This window comes from Pimephales promelas, chromosome 19 (assembly GCF_988280905.1).
Source record: "Pimephales promelas chromosome 19, fPimPro1.hap1.1, whole genome shotgun sequence".
Lineage (NCBI taxonomy): Eukaryota > Metazoa > Chordata > Actinopteri > Cypriniformes > Leuciscidae > Pimephales > Pimephales promelas.
Genome location: NC_142787.1, coordinates 25,959,388 through 25,972,229, shown reverse-complemented (window position 1 = coordinate 25,972,229; position 12,842 = coordinate 25,959,388). Strand labels below are relative to the sequence as shown.

General features: G+C 38.0%; 1 protein-coding gene across 2 annotated transcripts in view; it reads right to left on the bottom strand.

Moving 5' to 3' along the window:
- Positions 1-12,842, bottom strand: part of pcxa (pyruvate carboxylase a) — a 114,964-nt gene that overhangs the window by 83,871 nt on the left and 18,251 nt on the right. For both annotated transcript variants that reach the window (XM_089123757.1, XM_039694009.2), the window contains exon 8: positions 7,317-7,435. In XM_089123757.1, the coding sequence (XP_088979883.1) occupies positions 7,317-7,435 (119 nt within the window). The remainder of the gene's footprint in view (positions 1-7,316; positions 7,436-12,842) is intronic.

Below are 12,842 nucleotides of genomic sequence, written 5' to 3'. Positions count from 1 at the left end.
CTTTTGTTCGAGGATCAAGAATGTTGACTCAGAAACATGTACCACGTGAATAAATCACAGTGCTGGTCAATAACTGCTGAAAAGGTAAAACTCACATTTACAAGCAAAAAAACAATAGAAAACAAGCAAGCACCAAGCAAATATTTGCTACCCCTAAACTGCCATTGTATACCCTTTAATTATCCAGATGGCAGAGCATTTAAGCAGCCAACAGTCAGACAGAGGAGGAAGAGTGAAGAGCAACTGCAGAAGAGAGACACAAACAATGAAGACTGGGAGCATTAGACAGAGGAAACAAGAGAGCAGAGAGAAAAAGGAGGACAGCAGAACAGAGCCGACTGCAGCAAACAGCAAGAGAGCTGCTCAGGATGAGGTGGGGGAGCCATGTTAATATATTCAGTCTGATTCTTTATTCCATTTTAATTGCCAAAGCCAGGCAGTAGCATATGCAGAAATGATGTGGGAGTGGAGTAATCCCAGTCAGTCATACAACACAGACTGAGTGACACTGTGCTGTTGTCAGATTTGTGTGTGTGCTCTACCACAATGTTTAATATCTACCAATGCTGCTGAATAGGATCATAACAGAGTTTAAATAAATCAATATATGATGACTATTGTGTATCAAAGCCAAGAGTACTTGAATGCCAAGAAGAGTCACAAGGTGTGGCAATGTATACCCTCATCAAGATTCCCTTTTCATTGTTATTGACCCATTGTTAGGTTTGTTTGTCTACATGTACACAATTTCATTTTATTTTAAAATAACATTGATTGAACACATTATTAATATAGTTTAAATTGCTCCCTAGCCCTATATAAAAGTGCAGGGATAGAAAAATGCAACAAATCAGTGAAATAAAAAAAAACTAAATTAAAGTAAATTTTTAAAAAGTAAATAAATATTTATGGTTACATATAATAGTTATGTTGAGTTTTACACATTATGTATTTAATATTTAAAATATATGCAAATCATATTTATATAATTTAACTAAAATATTAATAACTGCATTAATAATTAACATCAATTTAAATTAAAATAATCTTATCTAGAGATATTACCCATGCATAAAGAAAGATAGCAAGACAGACAGACAAAACATTAGACAAAAAGAAAGACAGCCTGATGAACAGAACATCAGGTAGAACGATATAGGCAGAACACTACCATAGGCAGAACATTACTATAGGCAGAACGCTATAATAGACAGAACGCTAGTATAGGAGGAACGCTACTATAGGCAGAACGCTACTACAGAACACTACTATAGGCAGAATGCTATAATAGGCAGAACGCTACTATAGGCAGAACACTACTTTAGGCAGAACGCTACTATAGGCAGAACACTACTATAGGCAGAACACTACTATAGGCAGAACACTACTATAGGCAGAACACTACTATAGGCAGAACGCTACTATAGGCAGAACGCTACTATAGGCAGAACACTACTATAGGCAGAACACTACTATAGGCAGAACACTACTATAGGCAGAACACTACTATAGGCAGAACACTACTATAGGCAGAACGCTACTATAGGCAGAACGCTACTATAGGCAGAACACTACTTTAGGCAGAACGCTACTATAGGCAGAACACTACTATAGGCAGAACACTACTATAGGCAGAACGCTACTATAGGCAGAACACTACTTTAGGCAGAACGCTACTATAGGCAGAATGCTACTATAGGCAGAACACTACTATAGGCAGAACACTACTATAGGCAGAACACTACTATAGGCAGAACGCTACTATAGGCAGAACGCTACTATAGGCAAAACGCTACTATAGGCAGAACACTACTATAGGCAGAACGCTACTATAGGCAGAACACTACTTTAGGCAGAACGCTATAATAGACAGAACGCTACTATAGGCAGAACACTACTTTAGGCAGAACGCTACTATAGGCAGAACACTACTATAGGCAGAACACTACTATAGGCAGAACACTACTATAGGCAGAACACTACTATAGGCAGAACGCTACTATAGGCAGAACGCTACTATAGGCAGAACACTACTATAGGCAGAACACTACTATAGGCAGAACGCTACTATAGGCAGAACACTACTTTAGGCAGAACGCTATAATAGACAGAACGCTACTATAGGCAGAACACTACTTTAGGCAGAACGCTACTATAGGCAGAACACTACTATAGGCAGAACACTACTATAGGCAGAACACTACTATAGGCAGAACGCTACTATAGGCAGAACGCTACTATAGGCAGAACGCTACTATAGGCAGAACGCTACTATAGGCAGAACACTACTATAGGCAGAACACTACTATAGGCAGAACGCTACTATAGGCAGAACGCTACTATAGGCAGAACACTACTATAGGCAGAACGCTACTATAGGCAGAACACTACTATAGGCAGAACACTACTATAGGCAGAACACTACTATAGGCAGAACACTACTATAGGCAGAACACTACTATAGGCAGAACGCTACTATAGGCAGAACGCTACTATAGGCAGAACACTACTTTAGGCAGAACGCTACTATAGGCAGAACACTACTATAGGCAGAACACTACTATAGGCAGAACACTACTATAGGCAGAACGCTACTATAGGCAGAACGCTACTATAGGCAGAACACTACTTTAGGCAGAACGCTACTATAGGCAGAATGCTATAATAGGCAGAATGCTATAATAGGCAGAACGCTACTATAGGCAGAACGCTACTATAGGCAGAACGCTACTATATCACAGAACGCTACTATAGGCAGAATGCTACTATATAAGCAGAATGCTACTATATAGGCCGAACGATATTATAGGCAGAACGCTACTATAGACATTTCACTACTATAGGCAGAATGCTACTATAGACATTTCACTACTATAGGCAGAATGCTATAGGCAGAACGCTACTATATTAGGATGCTACTATAGGCAGAACGCTACTATAGGCAGAACTCTATTATAGGCAGAACTCTATTATAGGCAGAACATAATGCTACTATAGACAGAACGCTATTATAGGCTACGATAGGCAGAACGCTATTATAGACATCACTACTATAGGCAGAACGCTACTATAGGCTATAGGCAGAACGCTACTATAGTTAGGACGCTACTATAGGCTATAGGCAGAACGCTACTATAGTTAGGACGCTACTATAGTTAGGACGCTACTATAGGCTATAGGCAGAATGCTATTATAGGCAGAACGTTACTATAGGCAGAACGCTACCATAGGCTACAATAGGCAGAGCTTATTTGTCTGCAGGGGAATAACTTTGAAAGAGTGCATGTGCGGCTTCCCAGGAATACGGTCCCTCACCATGTTATCTGGTCATAAGTGTGAGCAGGTGTCGGGTCCAACCAGCCTGTTTAAACAGCTTCATTAAACACCGCTGTAGACAAAGTGCTTGATCTGATCAACATATGGTTACACATGCAGCTAAGGTAACACACAAACACATCTGGAGAGGGATGCTGGCACGGATCAAGACTCTGTCATCACAGAGGGCTCTCAAGGGAGCCCTAGGAACCATGGTTTTTTTTTATCTGGTCCATTCAGAGCCAAATCGGAAAGGACAGAAGCTTTAGACATCAATACCACAACAAATCCTAACAACTAAAATCACATTGACAGTAAACAGCACTCCATTATCTGATGCAACACTACAAGCAAAAGGTCATGAGACCAAACCCACAAAGGGATGAAATCCCTCCAGGAGAGATTAACGGGATGGTGTGGGTAGTCCACATTCCGCTTAAATAACTTCACGTCAATCAGTTTCTTTCCTCCTTCCCCATTAACCTCAAATTCATATCTGACCTTTAATTACAAAGGCTTCTCTCCAGCTAACTTTCACCCTCAAAACTTTTGGCATCTCGCACGTCCCATAATGATCTATACCATTAGTTGCCAGTCCATTAAAAAAATAAATCGATAAGCTTGCAAAAAACATCCTGCAACAACGTGCTAAAATCTCGCCCGTTCCCCTGCTGGGTGAGAAAGTTCATAAGCCTCATTCATCTTGTTTTTCTCTCGCCGTGTCTTTCTCTCACTCTCTCCTCCATCTTTTCCAAGCCCCCTAATGCCCTTGTCCAATCTCTTTCTTGCAAAAAATGGACCAATACAAATGAGCAGCTGCAATTTAGCAACAACCCAAAGTAATTAGAAACCCATTACCAGGGTCACCCAGAGACAGCGCACCCACACACACGCAAACACAAAGAACACACTCTCTCTCACACACATACAGAGCAAACAAACATGAATGCAGAATGAGCATGAAGTCACAGCATAACTGCACGACTGAGGCGTGGAAGTGAAGAACTGAAGCACTCAATCAACTATTTGCCATGCACTTGCAGACTTCTGCATAATCTGGGAGAAATAGGGAGAGTAGTCTTGCGCAGCCAGAATTTTGAGTATCAGCATATTGTCTGGTACACACTGTAGCTTGTTCTGGTCAAAAGGTCATGCTTTGGCTGGTTAGCATGGTCCAGTTAGCTTACTAAACGCTGATTCCAATGTACATTTACAATTTGAATATAATTAAGACATTATATATTCAATTGTAAATTAAGAAAATGAAAAGAAAACTCCTTAAAGATAAAAAAAAAACACATAATTGGTTTGTCAAGACAAGCTTTTCTAAAAGACAATTAAATCAAAAATGAATGCATTAAGCTCAGGTGTATATTATACCAACACATTTTACTGTATTACAGTAAATGTTGAACCAGTGCCAGATTTTCTCCAGGTGCGACTAATTTTTCCCTGTCTGCTGCCTTTCATGTCACAGGATAATTGCTAATTAAGGGAGCCAATCAGTCATTTTTGTGTGCAATATCCATCAGACAGGACTGTAAAATGTCTAAGGGAACAACTGGGAAAAAAACAAGCCAGCACTGACAGAAACTATTTAGTACTACAATGCATTTTACCAGCAACTTTCACTGTGGTCAGCTATCTTATTATTACCGTCCTAACACTTTCTGACCCGAAGGAATGACAGAAAGATGGAGGAAATATCAAATTATGAAAACATGATGGGCAATTATGGCCAGCTGGCATATTTTATTACCTTGCCAGTGGCATGAAGCGACAGAATGACAGAGGGTAATTGATCTTAATTACAGTGCCCAAATGAAGGTCATATCATCGACACGGAGAATGAGACTGGGGGACAAAGGAAAGGCCAGCTGCATACAAATACACAGCTGAATATGATTGTCTCAGGATCAACAATACACACACACCAGTGACTAAAGAGAGAGTAATTGGCAGGAAGGGTCAGGAGGAATGAGGCTTTTGTTACTGGAGTCTGAAATGGCAAAAAAAGGGGGGATGAAGCAACATCAGGGGTAGGACTCTTAGTAAAATAAATAAATGGCACATCTCCTGTTATGGAATGGTATTATAAATGCAAAGGTATTATTGTTTGACTATTTTGAATTAAATAAAATGCAGCTTTGGTAAGAAGCGTCATTCGAAAAAAAGGAAGTGTATGAGGGCATTTCTTTTCTGTAAAGACTACAAACCCGCCCACAGGGGGTTGGACCAAATGCAAAAAATGCAAAATAAACAATATTTTTGCTCAGGTGGCGAAAAAGGTCCGCCCAATAGAAAAAAGTTTGGGAACATTAGAGGGAACATTGACTGCCAACACACATTTCAGTACAATCAACTTGTAAAAGTGCATGTACCATTACTAGGGTTGGGTATCGAGAATCGAGTATCGATTGGAACCGGGACTAACTTTTCGTTTTTCCCAGAATCGTTCAAAAGTTCAAATTTCGATTCCTAGTTTCGATATTCACAGTCCGCCGAACTGAAGAAGAAACCGCTGAACAACACCAACGAAGAAGCGCCTACCGGAAGTGTTGGTATAACCGCGCGAGTCGAACATGAGTAGCTTGCGTCAGCGGTCCAAAGTGTGGCTTCACTTTTCTAAAAATAACGAAATCTCGGCAAAATGCAAAATTTGTGACAGAAGGAGTATTTCCTTCAGAAAGGATTATTTCCTTCAGAAAGGCCGTTGGTTAGCATGGTTAGCTAAACTTTTTTGACCCTGCCTCTTAAAAGAATCAGAATCGAGAATCGTTAGGAACCGGAATCGAAACAAGGAATCGGAATCAGAATCGTTCAAATTCAAACGATACCCAACCCTAACCATTACATTATATGACCCCTTTAATGGTCAAGTTTGAGATTTGAAGCGTGTGTGAAGACTTGATTCCAGACCAGTTTAAAAGCCAGCTAGATAGTGACTCAGTATGAGGAACAGAAGGTGGCTGCTGGTGAAGGTCTTGGCATACAAGACCCACTGCTGGCTAGAGAACTGGAAATCAAGTTCATTACAGTCATATGCGTTTCCAAAGCCTCTCGCTCACAGCTGGGTTGCCATGCAATGCCAATTGCGAGCTGACAGCCTCAATTTCATGTGACAAGATGGACATTTATAATGAATAGAACCCTGGTACGTCCGCACAGGCAGACACGCTCTACTAATTCACCGAGTCAGAACCGGCAGCAAAGATGGAAATTGTCCAGAAAAGACAGGATCACATGTATTCATTCAACTGTACATGGGTACTTCATACTTATAGCGGGAAATGATTATTAAAACTCAAATAATTAATTTATATGTTGGAATTTTGCGCACAATATAAACAAAATGTGTAAGAAATCAGCTCCCTCCTACCCACTACATTTAAACTATTACTTTTTACTCCTTCTTTTGCCTCTGGGATGAATAAGATGACAAAGCACTTCACTCCTCTCCCCAAGACACTTCTATCTGATCTTTTTACTAAAATGAGGAGGAATTTATTTTAGATACAAGCCCACTGAGAATCTTACAGGTTTCAAAGGGTCTAAGATGATGATGTCTTGCACTTATTATCATTTTTTCCCCCACACTGACATTTTAACAGCTGGAGTACAATACACATTTTGAGTGTTAATTAGTGTTATAGGGCTGCTGAACATTGCCCCACAGTTATGCAAGTTTAATTACATTTGGCCAAACAAAATGTCTTCATAAATGTCAACTAATATTTAGCAGATTCATTATTTCCCCCATCCCCCCCCCAAAAAAGAGAGATCTTCTCACTCTAAATGTCAGTCCAGACAGTCAGGTGATCAAAAATAATTTTTATAAACACTTGGCTTATATATATATATATAAAATTGTTATATAAATTATATATATATATAAAATTGTTATATAAATTTTATAGATAGATAGATAGATAGACAGACAGACAGACACACACACACACACCTTAATGATGTGCAGGCAAACAGAGACGAGAGACACTTACTCTGTGACCTCCTCAGTAACTGTGTGCTCCACCTGCAGACGGGAGTTGACCTCGATGAAGTAATGTTTACCATGTTTATCCACCAGGAACTCCACTGTTCCTGCGTTTTCATAGCCGACCTGAGGAAACAGAGGAAATGGATTGATCTATAAAAAAATGTAATGTCCCAATAAAAAGTCAAAAATACTATAAACATAACTTTTTTTGTTGGTAAATTGTGTGATGTCCTAGTGTTTAAAATGGCTAATTAGGTAAGTGTGGCCCATAAAGACATCAACAAGGATATATTACTGAGTAGAGCTTGCCAGATGCATTTGACATTTACAACAAACTACTTCCATATTAATTTTTGTAAGAGTTTATTTAATACATCCAATTCTCTCTCCAAAGGAAACTGGATTTGTGTCTTTAAAATAATGGGACATCAAATGTATGAAGTATTACTACTGTAAAATCTTGGTTAATCATTATGGGATCTTGCGTAAAAATGTATCAATTTTTTTATGAGAATTGTCTATTACCCTGTCACCAGTTTTATTGCAGAAATAATTATAACTGTGGTATATTTTGGTGTAAATTTGGTACATCGTGGTAAGGGCAGATTATTAGAAAGGCACAGAGACAGCAGGTTGCCTCTTACTAGGCCACAATCACATCTTGACACACACCACATAAAGCCCAATAGGAGGTTCCATAATCCTGTCCCCAAATTTCACAAGAATGCAATCCAATTCGTCCTTAGGCCTGTCTCAGCTGCCAAATATGGATACACACTACCTCTCACACACACAGTATTTGGAGAGTAAAGCATCCTTGATAACTGGCTGCCAACACAGACTGAGATCAAACAACAAACCCTTCAAATTCCTGGCTGATATTCATGCGAACACCCGCTCGAAAATCTTGCAAGCCCAGTGAGACCGCGAGAAGACATAAAGACTGTACACTCAGACTTGAACATTTATCATTCCCAGCACTTTCTCACACTCCGACACACTGAAATACGGCGAGCAGATTAAAACTATTAGACCGCCGCAATGAAAGACGAACATACACAGTGCCCACGAGAAGAAAGGTACAGGCAGGTAATTAAATGGGTAAAATGAGAGGAGGAAAGGAAGGAGAGCATGAGAGGAGGACAGATGGCATCCCACCGAGAGAACTAAAGAAGGTGAGAATCGAAGAGGGAGAGAGAGGAGTAATTATGAGTTTCACAGCTTGATACAATTTCTAATTACTTCACAACATCCATAGCATAAACCAGGTCTGCCGACAGGTTTTGACAAATGACAGGAGAGGTCAAAGATGGAGGGACTTTTTGGGTTGGTTCTCATGTAAGAGGCAAAATATGGAATTATGACTGAAAGGAGAGAGAGAAACAGAGAGAGGGCTCGAGCAGAGCTGTGACCAACACTCAAAGGGAAACTCCCAATTAAAATTAGTGGATAAATAATATGAGTTTAGAAACAGCAATAGCAGCAGATAAACCCATAACACACACACATATATATATATTAGGGCTGTTAAACGATTATCATCCAAAATAAAAGTTTGTGTTTACATAATATGTAAAAAATGTGGGTGCACTGTGTATAATTATTTTATATATATATATATATAGAAACACACATGCATGTATATTTAAGAACAAATATTATGTACATATAAAATATTTATATTTATATATAATATAAATTATATTATAAATCTATATACAGAATATACATGAAAATATTTCTTAAAAATATACATATAAAATAATTATACACAGTGCACCCACATATATTATGTAAACAAACTTTTATTTTGGATGCGATTAATCGTAATTAATCGTTTGACAGCCCTAATATATATATAAAATGATTAATGTCAAACAATGTCAAATGATTAATCGTGATTAATCACATCCAAAATAAAATATTAGAATGCATATTAGAATGACTTCTGAAGGATCATGTGACACTGACAACTGGAGTAACAAAACTGAATTTTCAGCAGCCATTGCAGGAATGGAATAAAACAGAAAACTTTTGTTTTCACAATATTAGTTTTTACTGCATTTTTGATTAAACATTCTTCTCAAGTAATGTTGAAGAAAATTACTTTTTTCTTCATTCTTTTGTGTATAACCATAAAACCATCAAATGTTGTTTTAACCCCATATCATTTTTGTCATGAAACACAAATCTAGAGATCTTAGGCAGAATGTTTCTCTAAGACAAAGAAAGTGGATTGTGATTTTATACTGCCAAGCTCTAAAACAAATTACAAAAAAGCAGCATTAAAATTTCATAAAAGCAGCGCTTACTTGTGCGGCTATATTGAAGCCTTTTGAAGTAATTTGACAGGTTTGTGAGGAACAATCTAAAAAATGAGTCATTGTTTACTGATAATGTTTCCTCTGGAGTAGAAATGAAACTCTACGTAAATTAATTCATAGTTGGTCACGTGAATGAGGAAAAACAATGCTGTTTCTCATCTAAATCAAACCTGGAGAAAACATTTTCTTTTAGATGTGTGAAGATGATTCTCAGTGAATAATGAATTTTTAGTCGGTTTCGCCCTCAAAAACATATGACTTCATAAGACTTGGAATATGGGTCATATGAGTCACAAACTACTTTGAACCTGCAAAAACTGTGAAAGCACTGTTAGTCTAAATTACTTTTCAAACAATAGTACCGGTAATCACATCTATTTTCCTCGTATTCAAAACATGCCCTGACAGCTTAATAATCTCTGTTGTTTTACGGAAGAAAGAACATAATATGGAGCTGTAATAATCAAATGCATCTACATTTCTCCTTTAAAGTCCCCCTGAGGTGAAAATTTAATTTGTTAGTTGGTATACGTCTATGTGGTGTTTTTAATGTGCTTTAAGACAAACCACATGCAAATTCATAAGTCAACACCATTGCTGAGCATTTTGCCCATCTCAAAAGTTCGAAATTTTTTAAACAAAAGTTTGAAATCCCTGGTGTTTCTTACGTCACAAACTACCTTATAACCTATCACGTCACGAGGGGGCGGGCTTTAGCATATCATTAACAGCGAACTAGCAGGGGAATCGGGAGAGAAGCCAGGTTATCCCTGTATATATTTTTGTTGATATAAGAAATCAAGCATATTTAGCAATATAGAGTGTGAATTATGTATATGATGCATATTACGTTATGATGAACTCAATGCCTTTCTAACTAATGTTTTGAGTTGTTCAAAGCTTGTTAGGAAGCTGATTGTTAGATGGCAGCTGTCTGACTCTGAGATGGTGAATGTGAACATGGTTTGTGAACAGCTGTTTGATAACAGTCAAAGCCAAAGGCTAAACATTAAAATGCACAATATGTAGGATTTCACCACAAGAGGGCACAGTTTCCAACAATAACAAAGGTGTAGGTTGATGACGCAGTGATGAGCTGAATGATGGGACTTGCTGTCAAGCTGATGGATCTAATAATGTTTATGGATGAGTGCAAACATTCCTGTTTTTTAACATTATAACGGTATGAAGCAGGTCGCGATTGCTAAAGAGACGGACATCACACGCGACTCCCGCGGATATAAAGGAATAAGGACATTTAATTCTACCAAACTACCCGCAAGTGCTGGAATACTCACACAGGTCAGTTTATTAGACCAATTAAACTTGAGGTAATGCAGCACTGCTTCACTTGGTCTAATTTTACAGCATCACACTAAAAGGCATTTAAATGTGTGTTGAAAGTTATAATGTTATACTACGTGTTAGTTTGTTTGTTGTACGAAACTAGCAGTAAGCTAGATCAACATTCGAATAACATAACGACCATATTCTAACATTTCATCATGTTGAGCTAATGTTATATAACATTGATTTGTTTTCTGTACATTTGTTTGCCTGTCTAATAAAGCTGTCGAGTCGTGACTCGTGAAACAAGTCCAAGTTAGTTGCGGAAATGGAGCATCTCAAAAACGCCACGCTGATATTGATCCTGATTTTAGTTCTCCTTGTTTGTCCAAAGTCTGCTTGCCATGGTCTAAACTAAACGTTTCGCACTACCCAGTTGTCCACGTCTGTCGCCATGGTTACATAATGGTTATGGCAGTACGAAGCAGAAACCAAGGTTAGCTCGGATATGCGTCATTGACAGGAAACAATTTTTTCCGGGACGGCCACTTTTTTAAATTGGAATTTCTCTGAAATAAATCTTTGGAGAATTTGGGGATATTGTAAGTACACAACTGCAGGAAATATCAAAGTGTGCAATTGATTTTTGGATATTTTATTACAAAATTCTTACATATTGTACCTTTAATTACCATTATGTGCCTGACATTGCAAAGAGCGATACATAAAAAGCATTCCTATTCTGATGCATCGACTGTTATTTTAAAGGCATGAATACATTTTTTCACAGCAAGAAAACTTTTATATATGTCATTTTGGTGATCAAAGATAAGTTTTAAGGAATATGATTATTGATTACAGGGAGTCTTTAAGGCTTCTTGTACCAAAAAGACATTTTGTTCTTCACACAAGAAAGTCAATAATATGAAGGTGAGTAAAATGACATTTGGGTTCCTTTAAACAAACATTTTTTTGTAGATTCAGTTACATCCTAGCATGAACAAGACGACACAATCACTGAAGTTAAACAGCGCTATGTAAATACCCTCGTCTTTTACCGATGATTAGTTCGAAAATGCTTTGTGCACGATCAACCTCAGCTTGCCTCAAACACACGCATCAGGGTTTATGACAGTGTGTGTTGACAGTGGATCTGAAACCACATCAAGGCTGTGATCCCCAACCTGTGCTTCAGGCATGGTGGGTAGAGCAGCTGTCTCCATGGCAACAACTGCCATAAAACAAAAAAAGACGTTAAAACAGGGGAGATGTTTCTGTCACGTTAAGACCATTTAATTTCCCACCCGGATGTCTAACCAAACACAACACATAAAAAAAGCTATAACAGTGACCGCAACAATTTAAGCAGCACCCCAATGAAGATAAAGGTCAACAAAATGTGTGTAACATAAATGGTTGAGAGAGTCTTCTCACATATTTCTTCCTCCATGACAACATGGTTACCCATTTAATAGGAGCTTCGGAAAAAAAGGCCAAATTACAAGGCTGAACATCATTGTGTTAGCATGGAGAACGGAATGGAAAAATTTAATTGACTATTGAGAGGAAATCTGTGGCGGTAAACATTGCTTCAAGCCCTTGGAGAACAGAAAGGGACAAAAAGACAGACATCAGTACAGAAGAACAAAAACACCACCACATCCTCCGGTTTTTTTTTTTTTATAAACATAGCACTTGGATAAAATATCTTACAACTGTGTAGCATCTAGTGGAGACCCAACAAAACATGTGCAATTTGCACATATACATTTTAGTGATGCCAAATCAATAAATCACAACAAATGTTTTTGTTTACATAATGTGTGTGTGTACATATATATTACGAAATGTATGTACGTCTCTATTGTATACACACATTTATATAAAACTAATATGTGTGTGATGTATATACATATGAT